Below are 24,330 nucleotides of genomic sequence, written 5' to 3'. Positions count from 1 at the left end.
TCCCTACTAGATTCATTTTATGATCCCTAGTTCCTGGTTTGTGAGAGAGAATAAATAATAAATTCCTATTGACTTTCTCTTTACCATTTTGTATTTTGTAAACACTTATCACGTCCTCCCTTCAAGCATCTGTTTTTTAAGTTGAATAGGCCTAGCCTCTTTAGTTTCTTCTCATATGGAAGCCCCTCCCTACTGCTAATCATCCTAATTGCCCTTCTCTGTACCTTCTCTAGCTATTCTATAGCCTTTTTGAGGTGTGGGAACAAGAAGTGGGTACAGTATTTAAGATGCGGACACACTGTGGCTTTATAAAGGAGCATAACAATGTTCCATTTTGTTAACAATTCCCTTCTTAATAATTCCTAACATTTTGTTTGCCTTTTTGGATGGTTGCTGATCACTGAGCTGATGTTTTTAGCAAACTGTCAACAATGACTCCCAGATCTCTTTCCTTAGTGGTAACATAGAGCCCATAAGTAATATAGAGCCCATCATAGTGTCGGTATAGTTTGGGTTATTTTTGCCCAGCTGCATCACTTTACGCTTATCTACATTTAATTCAATCTGCCATTTAGTTGCTCATGTGTTCAACAGTGCCAGACCCTTTTTTTGTAGCTGCTTATAGTCTGCCTTGGTCTTTACCATTTTGAATAGTTTAGTATCATTGCAAATTTGGCCACCTGGCTATTCACCCCCTTGTCCAGATCATTTATGAATTCGTCAAACAGCACTGATACCAACACAGATCCCTGGGGCTCCAGTGTTTACTTCTCTCCAGCCTGAAAACTGACCATTTATCCTTACTCTTTGCTTTCTATCTTTGAGCTAATTTCTAATCCATGCGTGGATGTTCCTTGTAATCCCATTAGAGAGAACCCAAGGAATAGGAAGCCAGGATCAAATGAGCAGGACCCAGGGACTGTGAAACTAGGAATCAAAGGCATGAACTAAAAAATTAAGAATAAAGAGTTAAAAGCAGAAGGCTAGACAGAGAGCCATCTGTCCTGTTGACTACCCTGGGGGCTTTGAAAGAGGTGCTGCTTATAAGCTGGCAGCCACGACTAGGCAGGGAACTGGGGCCAGCTGGAGCAACTTAGGCTGCTTGCTGCCCTGACTCTTGACTTGGGGGGCCAAGGGCAAGAACAAGAACATATGTACCTTGTATCAGCTTTTGTTGCCTGGAGAGATAAACACTGGTTCTAGAAAATGGTCCTCCAGTAAATGAGTTGATCAGAATCAGGAGGACACAAAGACTGTTAGACCAGAACAAAACAAAAAAACCCCAATCAAAGGCATTTTCCTATGAACAGTGGATATCACATTCTGTGCCTACCTAAATTGTACAACAAAGAATTAAAATCCCCCCCGACTTGTTTTTTGTTTTTTTCCTCCCCTTTTGGATCTTGATGAGCTGTACTGGTCTTCTTCCCAGGCAGTTGCAATACGTCTCAGTGTATCAGAATAATACCATTTTAGTTCTACAATGATGAATTGCAAGGAATAATGGAAAAAATAAAAATTTTGGTGAGATTTAGGAATAGGATTTAGGTGAGATTTAAGGATAGGTTTTAGGGGTATAGCTCTCCTAGACTGCCAGTAGGACTAGTGCCTTAAAATCACTTGATGACTTTCAGAATTCCTCCTGAAAAGTGAGGTTATCTACATTATCAGTTGTCTGTGGTCAGCTTATGGCTGACTGTCACTGTGAGTTTTCCTTAATGGACACTCATTTAAGTAACAGGACACTTTTTAAGCTCAACAGATTGTTTTACTTATTTTTAGTTTCATTGTAAATTTGGTATTTTCCCCATCAAAACAATTGTTCTATTTTTCAAAGCTGATAGCCATTTTTTACAACTGTAGAGAATACTGGAGTATAATAAAATGTTAGTTATCCACAACTTCCTGTCCAACACTTTCATGTCCACTGATATCTATTAATTACATTAAAAACCACCTTTATCTGAAAAATTGATTATCCAAATATATTCAGGCAGCCAGGAGCGCAGCCCGGCAGTGTGGAGTTCAGCCAGGTCTGGCTGGTAAGTCTGTTGCAAGGGAAGGGGCATGGGGAGTGGGGCAGATTGAGGCCCCCACAGTGAGGGAGGGAGTGGGGCTGGAGCAGGGGAAGGGGTAGGCATACATAGCTGGGTGGGGCATGGGATGGAGCCACAGTTCATTCAGGGGGCACAGGAAATGGCGGGGGGTGGCTCCTGCCACTGCATGTACCCCAGGAGGGTATGGGGCCATGTGCCCATGGATCTGCACATGGGGCAGGGTGGGCTGATGGGGCAGGGTGGGCTGCCACTGTGGGCTGGGGCTGGGGTCAGCACCAGGCTCTCAGGGTGGGTGCTGGTGGTGCTGGGAGTGGGGCTATGTTGTATTTTGGGGTGGCTGTAGCCCCTCATAGTCCCCTCTCAGTGCTGCCACTGCCTGCCCTAAGCACAACTCAGCCCAGCCCCCAGCAGGGAGAGCTTGGCATGGCCAGGCCCTGGCCCACAGTGGAAGCCTGCCCTCACCCCATACCCTTCTGGAGTTTGTGCAGTGGTGGGATCCACATCCCCATACCTTCTGGATGAGCCAGTCATGGATCTGTCCCACACCCCTTCCCAGCTGTGCAGCTCCTGCCCCTGCCGCAGCCCCACTCCCTTTCTTACTCTGGGGGCCTCAGTCTGCCCTCCCCACATCCCTTCCCTCCCCCCTCCCCCAACAACAGACTTACCAGCTGGGTGCCGCTTTCCAAGCTGCCTGGCTGTATATTGGAATCAGATCAATATTGGTTGATATGGCTTGTTAAAAATTGGTCACCGGTATAAGCCAAAAAATTCTCTATTGGTGCACCCCTAATAAATTGCTGCAAAGAGAATTAAAAAACAAGCCCATATAATATAAATATTTTATGAATCATTATTATGAATAAAATACATGCCAAAATGCTCATTCTCAGGCAGAACTGTTACCTTTGACTTAATATTATTAACTTAATGCCAAAAACTATGAAAATCTAAATATAAGAAACTCAGAAAAGGTGTAGTTAAAACACTAAACCTATTAAGTATCTATTTGTCTACTACCACAGTAGCAGCCACACAAAACTTACATTGGTCATATTCAGTACCTGACTCAGGGTATATATAGATGTTCAGGGAGATTAGGGGGAGGTTAGATCATGTTACAAATGCCCAACCAATCTAATGTAGTTCACCCAGGTGTGGACCTTATGCTTAGATCCCCAGTCACAACAATCTAAGTGTGAACTCTATGGCAGTTCAGGAAGGTTAGATCAGTCTAAAAACTACAGACCTCTTAGCCTCACCTCAATACCTGGGACGTTACTGGAGCATATCATAAGGAAGGCCACTTGCAAGCAGCTGGAGGAGGAAAGGCAAGCAGCCAGCATGGATTTATGAAAAACAAATAAAACAAATTATGTCAAACAAACCTGATCTTCTTTGAAGCAACTACTTGGGTGGATGAAGGAAATGCTATAGATATAGTGTATTTGGACTTCAGCAAGGCCTTTAACAAGGTCCTACATGACCTGTCATAAATAAATTGGAGAAATGAGGGCTGAACAAAACAACTATAAGGAAATGGATAACTAGTTCAATAGCTGCAAGCAAAGGGTAATTATTAACACATCCATGTCAGAATGGCAGGAGTTTTTGTATGGAGTCCCATAGGGGCCTCTCCTTGGCCCAGTGCTGTTTAATATATCTATTAATTATTTGAATGCTGGCATACAAAGCTTCTTGAGCAAGTTTGCAGATGACACAAAACTGGGAAGGATTGCAAATACATTGGGGGATGTGAGCACAATTCAGAAAGATCTTGACAGATTGGAAAGTTGGGCTAACAGGATGAAGTTCAATGCAGACAAATACAAAGTGCTACCCTTGGGAGGAATAATAAAAAATGAAAATATAAAATGTGTGACACCTGGCTGAATGACAAATCTATGGAAAAGTACTTGGGAGTCTTGGTAAACCATAGACTCAATATGAGTCTGCAGCATCATGCAGTTACACAACAGGCAAGTACAGTTTTGGGCTGCATCAATAGGTGTAAGACCTGAGGGGTGATAGTGCCTCTTTATTCAGCAATGATTAGTCTTCCTGTGGAGTACTGTGTACAGTTCTGGGATTCATATTTTAAAAAGAATGTGGAGAAGTTAAAGGGGTCCAGAGATGGGCAGCAAAGATGATCAAGGTCTTGGAAAGCAAATCATACAAGGAGAGACTGAAAGAGCTAGGCATGTTCAGCTTGCAAAAAAGACACTTAAGAGGGGACATGATAGCAGTTTTCAAATATTTGAAGGGCTGCCCTAAAGGAGAGGGAAAGCAACTTTTATTTTTTTGCTGCCGAGAGGTGGATGCGGACAAATGGCTGGAAGTTGCAGCAAAATAAGTTTAGATTGGATATGTGGCAAAACTTCTTCACTGTTAGAAGAGCGAGGAAGTAGAATAGACTGTCTAGGGAAGTTGTGGACCCTCCTGGAGGTGTTCAAGAAGAGGTTGGACAGCCACTCACTGGGGATGATCTAGGCATAGTTATATCTGTGTTCTAACTTGAGTATTTCCCATTTTTCTTGATTTTGCCAGTTCCCTCTCCCCCTTTCCCCCCACCCCCTTGGGACTAAAGCCAGAGGTTGCTGGCGAGAGGGTCTTGCCCCTCCACTCAGGGTCAGACTGATCTCCGTATCTGGGGTCAGGAGGGAATACCTTATGATCAGATTGAGATGGGCTGTGGGTTTTTTGCCTTCCTGTCTAGTGGGGGCATGGCCTTCTACCCAAGACCTCTTGAGTGTATATTGACAACATTTTACAGAAGCAGGATATTGGGTACCATGGTTCCCCTGCTTTACCTCTGGCAGGCTACGGTGTTAGGTCTCAGCTGTGTTAGGGTTGATGGCAGTCTCAGAGTTTAGGTTATCATTTGTATCAGATGATTTGGATGGGGATGATCCTGTCTGAGGCAGGGGGTTAGACTAGATGACCTCTGCAGTTCCTTGCCAGCACTACTTCTCTATGACTCTATGGCCTACCTGATCTAAGTTAACGCTACCTCTGAGGTAGTCCAACTTAGATCAGGTCTGGCATCAACTCTGCCCCTGCAGAGTTGCTAGCCCTCCCAGTCTGTCCGCCTCTCCTACTGTCCCAACTTACTTCAATCAGGTGCTGATGAATGGTGGGAGCAGTTTGCAAGGTCAGGGGATCTGGGGCAGTTTGGCAGTATTGCGGGGGAGGGGAGCTAGGAGTTGGCAGAATCAGAGAACCTTCCCGATATTGCCACTCCCCCATGATCCCCCTAAGATGCACCACAGACCCTGCTAGCCCCTTCAGTCCTGTTGACCCTACCCACACTGGACCCCACCAATCCCCCCTGTGGATCCCTGTGGTTCTGTCAAGTCAGTTCCTTGGGCTATTATGGTGACATCATTAACATACATGTATCACTTAGACGTTGTACGCAGGTAGTTTGAGATGCATACACTGAAGAGTATTGATGCTTGGGGGATTCTATTCTTTAGGGTTCATACCCTGCTTTTTTTCTCCTTGACTGGTAGTAAGTTTGAATGATCTGCTTGAGATCATGTTCATGATGAAAGTGCATAGCTTGCAGTCTAGTATCACAGAGTGTAGTTTATGTTTGAGGCCTTGGTGTCATACGGCATCATAGTGGCAGTAAAGTCAATAAGACCGTGCCTGTTTGCATCATTTCAAATCCATTTTCTATGTCAGATGTAAGTATTGTAACTTGGTCAGTGGTTACACTGCTTTTTCCAGAAGCCAGACTGACCTTTTGGGAGTTGGTGATCAATGATGTTCTCTATTCCATTTAGGATTATGTGTTCCATAAGTTTGTATGTAATGCAGAGCATTGAGATGGGTTAGTAACCCTTTGGGTCCTCTGGTGGTTTATTGAGTTTTAGGATAGCAATGATGTAAAGCTTTTTTCACATATTTGGAAGTCTTTTACTTCCTGGACATTTATACATGAATTACTGAAGCTCTTTCATAGTGGTTCCAAACTTCATAACAAATTCTGGAAATATCTTATCTGGTCCAGCAGCCTTGTCAGTCTTGAGTGTTTTAATGGCTGTATCAGCATTGCTAAGGATGGTGGCAGTTAAATTAAAGTTGGCATTGAGTTATTTAAGTTATTCGTGAGTCAGATGTCTAATCATTTCTGTGTTATTTGCTTGGGTTTCCGTACTTGCTGTCAGTATACACAGTATTGTTGCAATGGAGTTGGCTGCCACTGGACAATTTCATTTTTTGGTATCTTTGCCTGTAAGGAAGTTATGGTTTACCATTCTTGTCAATCAAGTGGGTCATATCCAATCCTTTCATGGTAGTAAGCCATCTCTCCTTTTTGATATTGTTCAGTATGGTAGCCAGCTGTTCTGTAGTTCTTTTTACAGTTGCAGGGCCATTGCATTGCTTGATGATGTTAAGGAGCTATTCATACTATTTGACCCAGCATGGCTTGTAATGGTTTCTATGGTCTCTAGGTACACAAAATGTAGCTATTTCAGTTAGGCTTGTAAATGTATTGTAGACTTGATCAGTGTTGGTTTGTGAAGGTTCCTCTAATTAGTTTGCTCTCTTGTTAGTCAACCTTTGGTAGTTCTGCCAAGCCACCTTCTGAAAGTTCTGTCTTGGGACTGATCTGGATGGTGTGGGCTGGAAAATCATATTGTCAATAATGATGAAAGAGAGTCCATGCTGAGATGATGAAAACTTGTCAAATACTTTTCTTACCAGTATTTTAGCCAAGCCACCTTTTCGTCAGGCAAGCTCTGGGTCTGTCTGGATGTTTCAGCATCCAGAGCAAAAGCTACATGGCTCCTTTGGGTCATATTGTTCAGGCTTATCCAGAGGCAAAGGTTATCTCCATTGCTACTGCTAACTGAGCATTCCCAATCTTGAAATTAGTATTTGAAGTCACCTGCATATATGGTCATCTGGTTGTAAATAGTCAAGGATGTGATTGACAGCACAGTAGAGGGTGGGCTGTATATGTTGATGATGACTGACTTGGACAGTGCTCCATTCTGTTACACTCTGGGAGGTGTTATGTCCCATGGTACTGTATGAAGGTAGCAAAGCCATGAATCCTGCTGGCTACTAAGTCTACAGCCTGAGAGCTTCATCTTCCGTAGCTGCTCTATATGTGTTTCTTGTAGAAGGACTGCACATGGTTTCATTTCCTTGGTGATGCATTCCAGCACTGATTGCTTGACTGAGGTTTAGCCTTCAACAGTAAATTGAAGAACAGTCAAGATTTCCTCTCATAGACAGGAGAGGTTGTTCTAGCTCATCCTGTAGTTAGTAAATCAAAATTGGAAAGTATAGTGTATTGAAATTGGAAAAGTCAAGTCTGATGGCCTTGGCAGTAACTTTTAGTTTTGCTTTATAGCTACTCATGGGAGGTACCATGAGAAGATAGTCACTGTCCCTCCTGACCCCTGAATCCCTAACTTATTACATTTTATTAAAGTGACCATACTATTTATTCAGTCAATTGGTTTCCCTATTATCTAAACAATACCTAATTTACCTCACATTCAATCTTTTCTCTTGTTTTATCTCTAAGTGTTAACATCAACTTTTAGTGACACTCTGGGATATGTATAAATGGGATGCACTGTATTGCAGTCCATTAAACACCTCACTGAGTTTCAGAGACAATCTTTTACATCTTTGCTCTGTAGAAAGCTCACACGCTTGTGTGATCATCTGTAGCTGCAGATTGCTTCCTAACCGAAACTGGTACTCTTGCAACACTTCAGACACCACTGAGGAAATCTATCCTTCTGCAGACATAGTGGTATGTCATTTTTTGCCTCTCTAATAAACAAGCTTACCCTCCAGTTTTAATGGGGAATGGTCACTAATATTTTGTATATATTTGCTCTGATTTTAATCACTCAGTTCTGGTATCTATTATGGAATTAATATTTAGGAGCTGCTCAGCGCGTTAGAGAAGGAAAGCTTGTTTAAGCCGACTTTGAACAATGAAAATCATCAACCTGAAACTACCCGGCAGAGGTAAGAGCCCCATGATGTTCTCCATGCCTAATCTCTAGTCCCACACCCCTTCTTGGAAGCACGAGGAAGAGGTGGACTATCTAAAATCAGCTTTTCTAGAGCCAGATTTTCAGTTGTGCAAACCACTGTTACTTGGTGGCCTGGCCTGTAGCTTGGGTGATCGATACCAGGTCAGGATCAAGCCTTCAGCCTCTGAACACTGACATGCTTCCAATCCTCGGAGACTGTGTTAGATGTTCTGGGAAAGGCCTCCTTCCATCCCCAGGTGGTACTGGGTGAACACCCTTGAACCAAATTAAATGTAGCCCTTTAGGAGATATTCCAAAATGTGGTATGCTTTGGACCTTTCAGAATGTGCTGCATATAGTGCCCTAGCCACAGCCCACATAAGTCAATAGGAAAGTTCTTTGGATCGGAATCAGGCATTTTGAGAAGTTGGCTTTATTGAAGGTTAAGCAGGAATGGGGGAGCTACTTCTTAAGTCCCTGCAAAATGTGCAGGTAAAGGCATGATAAGATCTGATATGTGATCCACACAATCTCTCCTCCTGCCACGCCACACATATGTGGCAGGAGGCGTGATTCTGGGAACAAGCCTCAGATCCCATCACACTTTATTGTTAAGTCAAGAGGAGTCCAGGATCCATAGGAGCTTGCACCAGTAAGTAGCAAGCTCCTATGGATTTTGGGCTATAATGACAAGTTTTGTGCCTGGTCCTGGCCTAGTTCTAGCACCCTCTAAACCTTTGGGAGCTGTGTCCCATTGTAGACTCCGGCATATAAGTCTCTATGAGGCACCATCCTTACATCCATTTTTACTTGGACAGGACTGCCAAACAGCAGTCTATTGAAGATGTCTGTTGTTTGAATGACTTCAATAGGGTGTTTGAAGGTGATCATTCTCCTTCAACTCTGACCTTACTTATTTACTTTGATATTGGCATATGTTACAGTTCCTACTATTTTAAACACCTGTTTCAGTTTTGTGCATACTGAAATTCAGGTTCCTTACAAAAATCGAGGACCCAAGATCACCAGCCTTCCATCTCCATGTTCCCTGGGGAGTAGTACTCAGACTTTCCTTTCCCAAGGCCCTGCCCCTTACAGCTCTGGGGTCCATTTAAGTCCCCCTGCACTTAGAATTTGTCTTCCATCGTGGCTACATAGCCTATAAATTAACTGATTGCTGATATCCTCTCTGTCCTTCAGAGGTTTTCTCTGATCATGTCCCTTCGTAGTCCTTAGCTTTCCACTTGCGTAATTGTCTGTCTTTTCTACAGCTTTCTTAGAGTTTTTTTCATACTTAACCTCCGATCCATCTCTTCTTTTTAGGTCTTTAAATTTAGACCATCCAAAGTCCCTTGGGAGCTTATTAATAAACTTCTCTTCACAGTCCAGGTCTTTCCTTTTCCAGGACTTGGTCCCTCACCCTTTAATCCAGCGTAGAATTCCTTCTCAGATTCTGGATTCTACTTCTTGTCTTTAGCCATCTTAATGTAACTCTGTTACTACTGTACTGGTATGATAATCTCTTTATGGGGCTTATTTGCATACTACTATTGGTATGCAAGGTCAGATTATGGGGGACTGTCTTTTTTCTACATATTGCCTATTGGTATGCATGGGTGAGGGGGGTGAAAGACTCTTCTGTGCTTGTTTTCACTGTGCAAACATGTTTTAGCTACTTTTAACATTGATTATTACTGATTGATTATTAAGAAGTTCTTAAATCTGTTTGCCAGCCCATGTCCCTTTCCTCCATTAATAAACCCTGTTATCATTTGATATTGCTTGCAGATGGGGAAGTTTGTTTGCATTGGAACACCTGGGTAGAAATTATTTTCCCAGATTTTTGGTTGGGAGCTTGAACCAAGAGAATCAATTTGTGTAAAACCCCAAAGGTGAACTCAGACCTTGTTGCTGCCATCTTGTGCCTAGCCGAAGGGTTATATCAGCATCTTCTATCTTTCTGGGTGGCATCAGCATCCTACTGAGATATTGCAGGTGCTGCATTTGTCCCCTTACCTGGTCTGTACTAGAGATGGTAGGGAAGGCTGTCTATGACTGCGACATCCCTGTTTACTACTCCTGGGGGTGTCTCCCCTGTTGCCTCTGGTTTCTTCTCTTTGGCAAGACTCATGGGCTTTCTGCCCCCCAGGAGTCTCACTGGGCCCTGTTTCAGTTTTTCTACTACAATTGTGATTGTAGGTCCTCTTGTGTTCCTTGTGGCTTCCCTCTGTGTACACACACCTGTTAAGCTTTTCTCTGAGCCTTACTTACTTTGAGGTGTCCCCACAACTCACACAGTCTTTTCACTCCCTTTCTAGAAGTTCTGCAACTTCTCCTTCTCTCAGGGGTATGTCTTCCCCAGCTGAAGGTTTTCTTTTTTCATCTTGTGTCCCTCTCAAAGTCTGGTCCCATACTCCCTTATTTTCTTCCTTGTTTTCTTCTGCATCTACCCATGACTAATCCAGCTTCCCTGGGGTAATGGTCTGACTTCTCTGAACCCCTGCTGGCTCCCCTCCTATCAGTTGGATGTGGTCCTTCAAAGCTACTATTTCAGCCTTGTGTTGCTATGTGAGGAATTCCAGCTCTTGTTCATGCTGTTCCTTTAGCTGGAAGAGCTCTTCCACATCTTCCATTTCAGTCTCAGTTCCTTGTCGAATTCCTGGTTCTCCTTGACTAGCTTGATGTTGGTTTGTTGGAGTACTGTGAGCTGTTCCTTATAGTTGGTATTCTCTGCCATCAGCTTTTCCTTCAGTGCACAGGTGATCTACCCATCTTAACAACATTTTCTAGTGACAGAATTTTGAAGTTGAGGGAGAAAAATGCCTTTTCAAGCCCTTGACAGATGTTCAGTTAAAGGTGGCTTGGGATCCTGTTCTCAGTTTCAAAGATCACAGAGGTAGGGTTGTTAGATTAATGAGATCCTAAGTATGCCCATAATACTGGTGCAGGTGGAGCCAGGCATCATGATCCCAAGCTCTCTCTGCACCAGAAAGTAGGAAGCCAGTCAATGAATTCCTGCTCCCAGCCTCTGGAATGCTTTGGAGTTAAGGGTTTCAGTGTGACCCTGAGGCTAGACATACCAATCAGTTGACTACCATTTCTAGCCTCAGGGGCACACTGGAGCCCTTAAATCTGATACCTGCCTGAGGCTGGGAGCCCTGACCAACTGACCTGTGCACCCAGCCTCCTGCGTATGGTGGAGTCAAGGGGTCTGCCATGCTCCAGAAGCTGGGAGTGGCAGTTAATTGGGGTTCCCAGCCTTGGGGGCACATCGGAGCTCTTGACTTTGATGCACCCCTGATGCTCAGAGTAGCAGTCAGCTGAATTGGGCACCCAGCCTTGGGAGCACATATGAGTCAGGCTAATGCTTGGCCACCTGTGCAATCTAAGGTGTGATGGAAACCAGCCACAAAGTTACTACTGCTCACTGTTGGTGAGCAGCCAACAGTGGCACAAGAACAGGTTAGGGCCTCTTCAGAAAAGCTGGACAGGTACAAGTCCATGGGCCCGGACCTGATGCACCTCAGGGAGCTGAGGGAGTAGGCTGATGTGATTGAAGAGCTGCCAGCTATTATCTAGGATAACTCATGGTGATGAGAAGAGGTCCTGGATGACTGGAAAAGGGCAAATATAGTATCCATCTTTAAGAAAGGGAAGACAGAGGGTTGGAGCACTACAGTCAGGTCAGGCTCACCTCAGACCCTGGAAAAATCATGGAGCAGGCATTCAAGGAATCCATTTCTAAGCACTTAGAGGAGAAGAAGGTGATTAGGAACAGTCAGCATGGATTCACCAAGGGCAGGTCATGCCTGACCAACCTAATTGCCTTGTATGAAGCAAAAACTGGCTCTGTGGATGTGGAGAAAGCGGTGGACATAATATAACTTGACTTTAGCAAGGCCTTTGATATGGTCTCCCACAACATTCCCACAAGCAAGCTAAGGAAGAATCAGTTAGATGAACGGATTGCAAGGTGGATAGAAGACTGGCTGAATCATTATTCTTAGAGGGTAGTAATCAATGCCTTGCTGTCTATTTGGCAATATCAAGTCGAGTGCCCCAGAGGTTGGTCCTGGGACTGGGTCTGTTTGAGATCTTCATCAGCAACCTGGAAGATGGCATAGAGTGCATCCTTAGCAAGATGGCAGATGGCACCAAGCTTGGGAGAGTAGTAGATGTGCTGGGGCGTAGGGCTAGGATTCAGAGACCTTGATAAATTGGAGGACTGAACTGAAAGAAATCTCATGAAATTTAATAAGGACAAGTACAAAGTCCTGTACTTAAGACAGAACAATCCCATGCACCAGTATAGGCTGGAGACTGATGGGCTAAGCAGCAGCTCTGCAGAAAAGGATCTGGAGGCTACAGTGGACCATAAGCTGAATATGAGCCAACACTTGGCATTCTGGGCTCCGTTAGTTAGGGGTGTTGCCAGCAGATCAAGGGAAGTGATTATTTCTATTTTGTACTGGTGAGGCCACATCTGAAGTACTGCGTCCAGTTTTGCCTCCCCCGCCGCTATAAAAAAGATGTGGACAAATTAGAAAGAGTACAGCAGAGAGGAAGGAAAATGATTAGAGAGCTGAGGAACATGACTTAAGAGGAGAGGTTGAGGGACCTGGGCTTGTTTAGTGTGAGAAGACACTACTGAAGGGGGACTTAATAACAGTATTAAACTACCTGTAGGATGCTTACAAGAGGATGGAGCTAGACTTCTCCATGGTGGCAGAAAACAAAAAGACTAGTGGCAGGGCTGTCCCAAGGCAGGTAAATTGGGGTGACTGCCTTGGGCCCTGTGCTTTGGGGGGCCCCATGGACGGTGCCATACAGGCCCCACTGAGGCCGCCACATGCTGCTGCTGGCTCTGGCACTGCCAAGTGCTGCTGGCTGTGGCTGCTTGCCATCCCTACAATTCTCCATGGGCCCTGCACAGGCAAATATGCCCTGGGCCCCACACACCCCTTGGGATGACTCTGAGTAGTGGTCTCAAGTTGCAGCATTGGAAGTTTAGGCTAGATATTAGGAAAACCTTTTTCACTAGTAGGGTAGTAAAGCACTGGTACAGGTTACCCAGCGAGGTTGTGGAATCTCCATCCTCAGATGTTTTAAAGACAAAGCTTTGGCTAGGGTGATATCATTGGGGTTGATTCCTCTTTGAGCAGGGTGTTGGAGTAGATGACCTCCTGAGTAGATGCCTCCTTCCAACACACACTCTATATATTATTATTTGGCATTCTATTGTAAAGTTTAGCTATATCAAGATTTTGGGATTTGGGTAACACCCTCATAGATTTCATAGACATTAGGGCTGGAAGGGACCTCGGGAGATCATCGAGTCCAGCCCCCTGCCCAAAGGGCAGAAAGTCAGCCGGGGTCATAGGATCCCAACAAGATAAGCATCCAATTTACTCTTGAAGGTGTTCAATGTAGGTGTTTGAACCACCTCCACTGGCAGACTGTTCCAGACCTTGGGGGCTCAGACAGTAAAGAAATTCTTCCTTATGTCCAGCCTGAAACGGTCTTGCAGGAGTTTGTGACCATTCGACCTCATCATCCCTTGGAGCGCTCTGGTGAACAGACGTTCCCCCAGATCCTGGTGGTCACCCCTGATAAACTTATAGGTGGCCATCAGATCAGCCCTGAGCCTGCGCTTTTCCAGGCTAAAGAGTCCCATGGCTCTCAGCCTGTCATCGTAATATCTGTTTTCCTGACCTCTGATCATGCACGTGGCTCTCCTCTGGACTCTCTCAAGCTTCTCCACATCCTTTTTGAATTGTGGAGCTCAAAACTGGATGCAGTACTCCAGCTGCGGCCTCACCAAGGCCGAGTACAAGGGGAGAATGACGTCCCGGGATTTGCTCGAGCAGCATCTATGGATGCACGCCAGCATTTTGGTCACTTTACTAGCCGCAGCATCGCATTGGAGGCTCATGTTCATCTTGTGGTCAATGATGACCCCCAAGTCTTTTTCTTCTGTAGTGCTAACCAACGTAGCACTTCCGAGCCTATAAGGGTGCTGCAGGTTTTTCCTCCCAAGGTGGAGAACCTTGCATTTTTCGGTGTTAAACACCATGAGGTTCTCGTCTGCCCATTTGCTGAGCTTGTCCAGGTCAGCCTGGATCACCCGCCTATCTTCTGGCGTGGATGCTTTGCCCCAAAGTTTGGTGTCATCGGCAAACTTGGCCAGTCCACTCCTGACTCCAATGTCCACATCGTTAATGAAGATGTTGAACAGTATGGGTCCAAGGACAGAGCCTTGAGGGACCCCACTGGTCACAGGACACCATGATGAGTGACTGCCATCAATCACAACCCTCTGGGTCCGACCACGAAGCCAATTTCCCAGCCAGCGGATCGTGGTGGAGCCAAGGCCACAACTGACCAGTTTGGCCAAGAGGTGATCATGGGATACCAGATCAAAAGCTTTTTTGAAGTCAAGATATATGACATCAACCTCTTCTCCCTTGTCCAGGTGATAGGTCACCTGGTCATAGAAGGAAATGAGATTGGTCAAACAAGACCTACCCGCAACAAACCCATGCTGGCTATCCCTTAGGATGTTAGCCTGGGCCAGTCCCTCAAGGATGGCCTCCTTAATAAACTTTTCTAGGATCTTCCCCAGGATAGAAGTCAGGCTAATGGGCCTGTAGTTAGCCGGATCCACTCTCCTCCCTTTCTTGAAGATCGGCACCACATTGGCCTTCTTCCAGTCTTCAGGCACTACACCAGAATGCCAGGAGTTTTCAAAGATCCGTGCCAGGGGCTGGGCTATGACGCTCGCCAGCTCCTTGAATACCCTGGGGTGCAGGTTGTCAGGGCCAGCTGACTTGAAGGTATCCAGCTTCTCAAGGTGTTCCTTCATGAGGTCAGCATTGATGGAGGGTAGGGGATCCCCCTCACCCAGATTTCCCTGTCCCATAGCAGGCATGGGCATCCCGTGTGACTGATGAAAGACTGACACAAAGTACCTATTTAATAGGTTGGCTTTTTCCTGGGCGTCAGTTGTCAGTTGCCCCATCTGGTTTAGCAGGGGTCCAACATTGCCCTTGCTTTTCCTCCGGCTCCCCACATATCTGAAAAAGGACTTTTTGTGGCCCTTGATGCCTGAAGCTAGTTGGAGTTCAGTTGCAGCCTTGGCTTTCCTGGTTTGGTCCCTGCAGGACCGGACCAGCGCGGAGTAATCCTCCTTGGAGGTGAATCCCATCCTCCATCCTTTGTAGGCTTTCCTTTTTAGCCACAGTAGGTCCGCTAGGTCTCTGGAGAGCCAGGGGGGCTGCTGTGCCTTCTTGCTGCCTTTCCTCCGTGTTGGAATAGATTTAGCTTGTGCACTGAGGATCGCTTCCTTGAGAAGCAACCACTTGAACTCCCATCTTCTTGAACTCCCATCTCCCTGGGGTCATGGTCCTTGAGGGCCTGACTGACTAGCCTCTTGAGCTTATTAAAGTCGGCTTTTCTGAAGTCAAGGACTTCTGTGTTGCTGACTGACTTGTCAGCTTTATGGCGGATGGTGAAGGTGATCAGCTCGTGGTCGCTGTCACCCAACTTCCCATCAATCACTAGGTCGCCGATCAGGTCATCCACCGTAGCCAGTACCAGGTCAAGCAGCGCTTTGCCTCTCGTTGGCCCATAGACTTCTTGAGTCAGGTAGAGGTTATCCACACATGAGAGAAAGCTTTGCGCCCACTCAGATTTAGCTGAGTGATCTTTCCACGAGATGTCCGGGTAATTGAAGTCACCCATGACATCAGCTGTTGTAAACTGGCATAGCTCCAATGGATGGATTTGGATTGGTAGGCCTGCTGAGGTTCTGATTTGATACACTTTAGGTTTTTAAAAGTAAATTACTAGCACCCTGTTCAGATTTGCTGATGACACTAAGATGTGGGGGGATGTGGGCATGCTAGAAGGGAGGAATAGGCTGAATACAGATCTAGATAGGTTACGGGGTGGGCGGATGAGAATAGGACGGATTTCAACACTGACAAATGCAAAGTGATGCACCTGGGGAGGAACAACCGGCACCATACTTACAGGTTGGGGAATTCCCTTCTTGTTAGTACAGAGGCAGAAAAGGATCTTGGAGTCATCATTGACTCCAGGATGAATATGGGCTGGCAGTGTGGGGATGCAGTAAGGAAGGCCAACCGTACCTTGTCATGCATCCACAGATGCATTTCAAGCAGGTCAAAAGAGGTGATCCTCCCCCTCTATGCGACATTGGTCAGGCTGCAGCTGGAGTACTGTGTCCAGTTCTGGGCACCACACTTCAAAAGGGATGTGGACAACATGGAGAGGGTCCAGAGGAGGGCCACCTGCATGATTAGGGGGCAGCAGGGCAGGCCTTATGAGGAGAGGCTATGGGACCTGAACCTGTTCAGCCTCCACAAGAGAAGGCTGAAGGGGGATCTAGTGGCCTGTTACAAACTAGTCAGAGGGGACCAGCAGGCCCTGGGGGAACCCCTGTTTCCCCGAGCACTGTCAGGAGTGACTAGGATTAACTGTCACAAGCTGGCAGAGGGAAGATTTAGGCTAGATATCAGGAGGCGCTACTTCACGGTCAGGGTGGCTAGGATCTGGAACCAACTTCCAAGAGAAGTGGTGCTGGTTCCTACCCTGGGGGTCTTTAAGAGGAGGCTAGGTGTACACCTTGGTGGGGTCATTTGACCCCAGTACTCTTTCCTGCCATGGCAGGGGGTTGGACTTGATGATCTGCTCAGGTCCCTTCCGGCCCTAGAAACTATGAAACTATAAGCTTTCTTTGCTTTTATTTTTGCTGTAATTCCTCTTTTTCCTTCCTTTTCCCTCTGTGGTGTATCTTGAAGTCTTTCTTTCCTTTTCCAGTGTCCCTTTTGCTTAGTCTATTTTTTCTATTTAATTCAATAAATTGTCAGCCTAGGTTTATGTTGCAAGTGTGGAAAATGATGCTCAGTTCTTCAACTCAACAGATTGCTGGAGCAGCTGCAAAGTACTTTGCAATGGTTTATGGCAGTTTTGCAGACCTTCTGATTGTTCCCCTTATGAGGCACAACCCTCCTTAGTGTTCTTGAAGATGAAGTCATTAATGAACTTTTACCAGATTTTAGAGTTTCCAGCACAGCAGCAGCATATTTTGCAACTTCCACAAAGGTGGCAAAGGTGCTTTAACCCTTTGAGACTAGCTTTCAGTAACTTCTAATGCACTGAAGTACAGTTTTTGCATATCTCTAGACAGCAGATTATTTTACATACCATACCCATGCTTTATTTGTTATACAATTAGTCAAACACTTTTATTTTGGCTAAAAATAAAGACAGTTACATCAGTTAAGAAGAAATTGGTGTATTACAGATATGCATATGGAGAAAAACAGCTTATCAGCAGCTTCCTGTAGGCGCAAGATGCATCTATTGTTGTTAAAATTAATTTTCTGCTCAAAATTAGTTTACATTCTTTTCATTAGAGTCTTGTAGTGAGCAACATATAAATTATGGCTGTAGTACTCAACATATATACATTGGCTAAAATATATATATGTTGACCACTACAGCCACAAAAGTATCGATTTGTATATTTATATATGTTTTAAAACATCTGTACATATTTTTCTTCAGTGATAAATATCAACTGAAGTAGGTCGGGGGAGGAAAGTCATATTTATCTATTCTGCTATTATAAATAATATGCTCTTTCCAAATAGAAGCATAGGAATAATTAAACTAATTTTCCAAAATTATTCTAGTGTATTCAATTACTGATTTTAATTATTTTTGAGAAATAATTCACAGTGTTAATGAAAGAGACAGAAGTAAGAATCATGGCAGAGTATGGGTTTCATGTTCCTGCATTCCATAAGCCTTATTAGAAAATGTAAATCAAATATTTGATGAATACTAAGAGCCTACTGGGACATCAAAATGAATATTACCATTGTGACTCTGAGAATCAGGTTGAAGTATAACAGAAGTCAGTTAAGGTAAGTGGATTTCAGTGCCAAAGGGAACATTAGCTGTTTTAAAGAGGCCTCTAGAGAATTATCCAGTATTAAGTACAAAAAAATGGTGTTTAAATAACACTCAGGTTGTGACACAAACCAATACAAGATGCCAGAAATTCAGAGTTACATCTGATAAAAACCTCAGCTCCTGGGTTTATAAAAATAAACTAAGTACACCCAAGAGGGGTGCAGATGGCATGTGAATGTTAACTTTAAATTTCTTCTCTTAGTCCCTAATCATAAACCATTAAAAGCAATCCGATCTTTGCCACTCATGTCAATGAGGAAAGCTGAATCCTTGCACTGTTTTATGCTATAATTTATTTAAAGAATTTGTAAATTTAATTTCCCTTAAAAATTAATGAAACCCATTCAATTCATATAGTTAGCCTAGATAACTAAATAGCTTTCAGAAATTATGCATATATTCCTAACAATAATGTAGCATTTACAAGCTATTTCATGTCCTGAAATAGTTTACAAATATTATCCAACTTATTCTTCTAAGCAAACCCCTTCAAGATGGGGAAGCTAGAAAAAAAGGGAGAATTTCTGAAAGCTACACAGAAGAACTATGAGCACAGAGAGAAATACTACTCAGGAAATCTCATTTCAGGTTTTTTTACTCAATCCAGGTTATTTTGCTCAAACAGCACAGTTTCTAATGGAGCTTATAAAAATATCTACATAATTTTTAGGTAAAGACAAAGGGATATGAAAATTACAGGCACCTAGAAGAACTATAATAGTTCTATGTATTTAATTATAATTTAGTAGTAATTGTAAGTAGGGGTGCGCCAGTACAGATTTTGGGGGCCGATACCAATAACCGATATTTAAGGAAGCATTTCAGCTGTTACCTATCTGATATCTGAAACGGTGACCTCCAGGTGGTAAGTGTGTTGTGGTGGAAGCGGGGGACAGATCAATGACCCCCGCAGTGAGGGGGGGGGCAGGGGCATGGGCAGGTGCTGCCTAGGCAGGGAAGGTGCAGGATGGAGCTGTGGCTCACAGTGGGGAGGTGGCTCCTGCTGCCTCTTGCACCCTGGGAGAGTGTGTGGGGGGGGTTGCGTGTGCCCCTAGATCTTTGCTGGGTGGGCTGCAGCCATGCTGTGCTGGGCTCTTCTCAAAGGGGGCTGGGCTCAGAGTGGGCATTGGTGGCACTGGGAGGATGCTGCAGCTACCCAAGTTTCACCTCAGCTCCACTCCACTCCCAGTGCTGCCACTGCCAGTGTAGCCTGATTCCATGTCCCTCCTCCACCCACATGCTGAGAAGAGCCAGGCTGTACCAGGTGGGTGCATGGCAGTGGCACTGGGAGCAGAGCTTTAGCAAAATTTGGGGTGGATGCAGCATCCTCCCAGTGCCACCAGTGCCTGCTCCAAAACATGCTTCTGCCAAGAAGAGCCCTGCACAGCCCACTCCACTCCATGCAGATCCAGGGGCACATGCTCCCCCCTGCCCACCCAGGGTGCAAACAGCAGCAGGAACCCCCGCCATGATGAGCTGTGGCTCTGTCCCATACCTGTCCTGCCCTTCCCAATGGGCAGTGCCTGCCTCTCTGCCTCCTCCCTCACTGTTGGGGGCATTGATTTGCGCCCCCATGCCCCTTCCTGCCCCCCTCAACTTCCACCACACTGAATTTACCAGCTGGAGGCAGCTCTCCATGCTGTCGGCTGTGTTTCTCACTGCCTGAGTGCTGCACTGTGGCTGTGCATAGCACAGGCATTTATCAGCCAAATTATCGGCTCCATCAGGCCAATATCTGATACAGACAGTTTTCTTTATATCGGTACTGATCTAATATCAGACAGATATATTGGTGCACCTCTAATTGTAAGTCTGGGGTGAAAGGACATTACATTAGACTAGATTTAGAACAGGTATCTGGTTTGTAGATGAATGAGGACTATGCTTGCATTTTATAGTTCCAAGATCCTGGAAGATTTTTATTCAAGTATTTTGCCTAAATGCCAAAAATTACCAAAATCAGAGGCAGCTAACATTGAATGCTTCTGAGGAAGGTGAAAAGAAAACCCTGATACATGTAGAAGCAGGAAAGGAAAAAAAAAATCTTTTTACCCCCATGTGGCAACCATCAAAGTCCCGGATGCATGGGGAATAAATAGAGTAAAACGTAGGCATAGCTATTCCTAGATCATCCTTGACCAATGCTTATCCAACCTCTTCTTGAACACCTCCAACAACGGCATCCTGTAGGTTGCTATGCTCAGACATCAGGTGATGTTACTGTGCTCTGTCTGTCATTCAAGGCTTGAGTATCAAGCTCAGGTTTTTCCTGACAGCTCAATTTTTATTATGGATTTTACGGACAGGACTTCTTAGCCTTTTTTTTTCTTTTTTACAGTCTGTAAATTTACAGACAGATGGCAACCCTGAACACAGTGTATCCATGTCAAAGAGTAAAAATAGTGGAATAAAAACTCATGCACATCTAGATTATAGGTCTAATCCTCATTTAGTTGAAATCAATTCCAAATTCAATTGATTTTACTAAAAGCAGGACTGGCCCCACATCAATATCATCATCATGCTCTTTTTCATCATGTTTTTGGTTCTTCAGAGTCTTTTCTGAATGTGAATGATGTAAGTAACCACAACCAAAGAAGGTTGAAGCTTTGCTAGATAAAACAACCCAAAAAAATCCTCTTAGATGATATAACTTTCTGACACAGGATCTCTCATTATTGTTTAATCCATTTAGGAATAAATGAGAGGTACACTTTATAAAATAAGTCATTTTTCCTTTTCTGTATTGCAAACTTAGAAAAATGTTCAGCAAACTGTAGGTGGATGGGTAGAAGATCCATGGCCTGGAATATTTTAACCAACGTATTCAAGACTGAATGTTAGAACTATTTGCAATATCCATTCCACTTCACTTAGCATGTTCTATATTTCAGGAGTATGTTATATCACAAGACACCCATGCAAAGGTATAACTAATGAATTAAGAAAGTAATATTAACTTTAACTCTTCTATAATAATCAGATGTGTATTTTTTATTTACATGTAATCTCTTTACTCTCCTCCTAATTTTTTTGGGGGGTGGGAGAGGGCTTAAATTGCTGAAGTGGATGTTTTGTACTGTTTTGTTAATGAATTTAATCAATTTTGGTAGAATTTTGGAGTTTACATAGAGATCTTTTCTACATCTTAAAAAGCTATTTGTGCTGAAAAGGTAAGTCCATGGCCTACTAACATCCTTATTATAAAAACATAAACCTAAACACAACAATCCAAAACACAAATAGTCCTTGCTTGAATTTCAACTTTTACTAGCTTTCAATATATTGAACTTCCACAAATCAAGAAAGCCAAAATGTCCAATGTAGGCTATGTTCCTCCATCATGGTTTCTATTTTAAATTCAACAGAACATTTGCTTGAAGATCATTTAAAAAGCTTTGAAAATGCTACGCTGACCCATTAAAATACAAGTTTAGGAGCCTAATATTAGGGTCCTAATGTTGAAAAAATTTGGACTTTTGTGCATAAATTTACAATAAATTATCAATGTAATGACCTACCCATCCTGCACACGAAGTCAGTGGGAGCTTTGCCTTCAACCTCTGTGCATATATGCTCAAGCCAGAAAAATCTAAATCCATTTAAATTATCACTTTTGTTTTGAAGTGACAAATATCATATGTAATTTAAAGTTTATAACAAAAATAGAATATCAACTCTCCATGCTGCATTTGCAAATGTGTATATGCTTTTCATTAAGCATCAGACTACATAAGTAATCAATTTAAATCCAAGGAACTGGATCTTGCTGGAGACTGGTAGTTCCTTTATATAAAGATTTCCAATTTTCAAAAAATGTTTTTGATCTTGGTTATAAATAAAACAAACTTTCAAAAGTTTTCAAAAAACAGAATTTTGTCCAAACAGCTGCTTTCTACTCTTAGGCCTCTGGCAGACATTACACTTAAGACCTGCTTAACCAGTTAATCACATCTTAAGTAATAATTTGGCTACACGGTAATGCAATTAGTGGCACAGTGAAACAAGAAATAATATGCAAAATTATTACACAAAATATATATAATAAAATCATAGAATCGTAGAAAATTCGGGTAGAAAAGGATCTCAGGACGTCATCTCAGCCAAGTCTTTGTCTAGTCAGGTCTTAAAAACCTTCAAGGGTAGAGATTCCACAACCTCTCTAGGTAGCCTGTTCCAGTACTTCACTAGCCTCCTAGTGAGAGAGTTTTTCTTAATATCTAACCTAAACTTACCTTGCAGTAACATGAGACCATTGTTCCTTGTTCTGTTTCTGCCACCACTGAGAACAGTCTACCTCCATCCTCTTTGTAAGCACCCTTCAGGTAGAATCATAGAAAATTAGGGTTGGAAGGGACCTCAGGAGGTCATCTAGTCCAACCCTCTACTCAAAGCAAGACCATCCCCAACTAGATCATCCCAGCCAAAGCTTTGTCTACCTGCGTCTTGAAACTCTCCAAGGATGAAGATACCACCACCTCTCTGGGTAACCTGTTCCAGTTTACTGCCCTCCTAGTGAGAAAATTCTTCCTAATATCTAACCTAAACTTCCCTTGCTGCAACTTGAGAGTATTGCTCCTTATTCTGTCATCTTCCACCACTGAGAATAATCTAGCTCCATCCTCTTTCAACCCCCCCTTCCCCCCCACACTCTTCAGGTAGTTGAAGGCTGTTATTTATCCCCTCTCAGTCGCCACTTCTCCAAACTAAATAAGCCTAGTTCCCTCAACTGTTCCTCATAAATCATGTGCCCCCACCCCCTCACCATTTTTGTTTTCCTCCTTGGTGCATGGGATTGTTCCATCCTAAGTGCAGGACTTTGCACTTGTCCTTATTGCATTTTGTGAGATTTCTTTTGGTCGAATTCTCCAATTTGTCAAGGTCCTTCTGAATCTTAGCTGTACCCTTCAGCATATCTACTACTCCCCACAGCTGCCCATTTCCACTTGCTTCCTCCTTGTGCTTTAGCTCACTGAAGAGTTCCCTGCTAAGCCGATCTAGTCTTCTGCCATACTTGCTAATCTTCCTGCATACTGTGCCTTCAGTAAGGTTTCTGTAAAGTACAAACATCTCTCTTGCACTTCTTTCCCCCTCAGACTGGCCTCAAAGGGGATTCTGCCTATCAGTTCCCTGAGTGACTTGAAGTCTGCTATTCTGAAGTCCAGGGTCCTTGTTATGTTGCTCTCCTTTCTTCCTTTCCTTAAGATCCTGAATTCAATCATCTCATGCTTACTGCTACGCAAGTTGCCATCCACTACTGCATTCCTCACCAGTTCATCCCTGTTTGTAAGCAGCAGGTCAAGAAGAGCATGGTCCTTAGTTGGCCTCTCCAGCACTTGCACCAGGAAGTTGTCCCCAACACTCTCCAAAAACTTCCCTGATTGCCTGTGCACTGCTCTATTGCCTTTCTAGCAGATAGAAAGTGTCAGGGTGATTGAAGTCCCTCAGGAGAACAAGGAACTGTGATATGGAAACTTACATATAATATATACACACATGCACACACCCATACACATGGGTGGATCCAGGATTTTGAAAAAGGGGTGGCAGGAGTTGCCAGTGCCATGGTAGCACCTCCTGGGGACTTTTTCATGGGGGAGCAGCAGCCTGGGATGCCCATCTTGGCAGGGACAGTGGTAACGGCAGGCAAGTCCCTCCTTTCAGCACCTTCCAGTATGCTTCCAGACTGAGAGGGACACCCAGGGGATGGGCAGGAAGCAGGGTCACCTGAAAGCTCCCCTGACACTGCCACCTCCAGCTATTCTGAAGGCAGGGAAAACCCCAGGACCGTTCATGCCCCAGTCCAGCCAGGTGCTGTGGGAAGCAGCTTCAATGCGTGCTGGGTCCTTGTTCCCTTCTCCTCACCATGTTTCTTCCCCCAGCTTCGAGGCATTTCCAGGCCTCGCTCTGGTTGTTACCTTCAGACAGAGCAGGTGCTGGAAGGAGGGGATTGCCCACTGATGCTGCCATCTCCAGCCCTTCCTGCCCTCTGCACAGCTGGAGTCTTCAGGCCAGCCATGGAAAGGTGGTGGAGGGGAATGGACCAGGGACCCAGTGCCCTGTACAGCTATTGATCAGAGCCCCCAGCTGGGCAGGAGCAGTCCTGGGGCTTCCCTACCTTCAGGTCAACTGAGGACAGCATCAGGTAGGTTCCCCATTCCTCAAACAGCTGAGCACCCAGGCACCTAGGGCCATGGGGAAATGAATCTGCTGGCGGTCACCTTTGCTGTGGAAGTGGGGGTGCAGCTATTCCATTGCACCCCACC

General features: G+C 44.3%; 1 protein-coding gene across 1 annotated transcript in view; it reads left to right on the top strand.

Moving 5' to 3' along the window:
- Positions 1–24,330, top strand: part of IQCM (IQ motif containing M) — a 137,656-nt gene that overhangs the window by 35,476 nt on the left and 77,850 nt on the right. The window contains exon 5 of the mRNA XM_090034516.1: positions 23,729–23,737. Within this exon, the coding sequence (XP_089890642.1) occupies positions 23,729–23,737 (9 nt within the window). The remainder of the gene's footprint in view (positions 1–23,728; positions 23,738–24,330) is intronic.

This window comes from Crocodylus siamensis, chromosome 2, assembly GCF_052110815.1.
Source record: "Crocodylus siamensis isolate JL-2025a chromosome 2, ASM5211081v1, whole genome shotgun sequence".
In the NCBI taxonomy this organism is placed as follows: Eukaryota; Metazoa; Chordata; order Crocodylia; family Crocodylidae; genus Crocodylus; species Crocodylus siamensis.
This window is presented reverse-complemented; position numbering and strand designations above follow the sequence as displayed.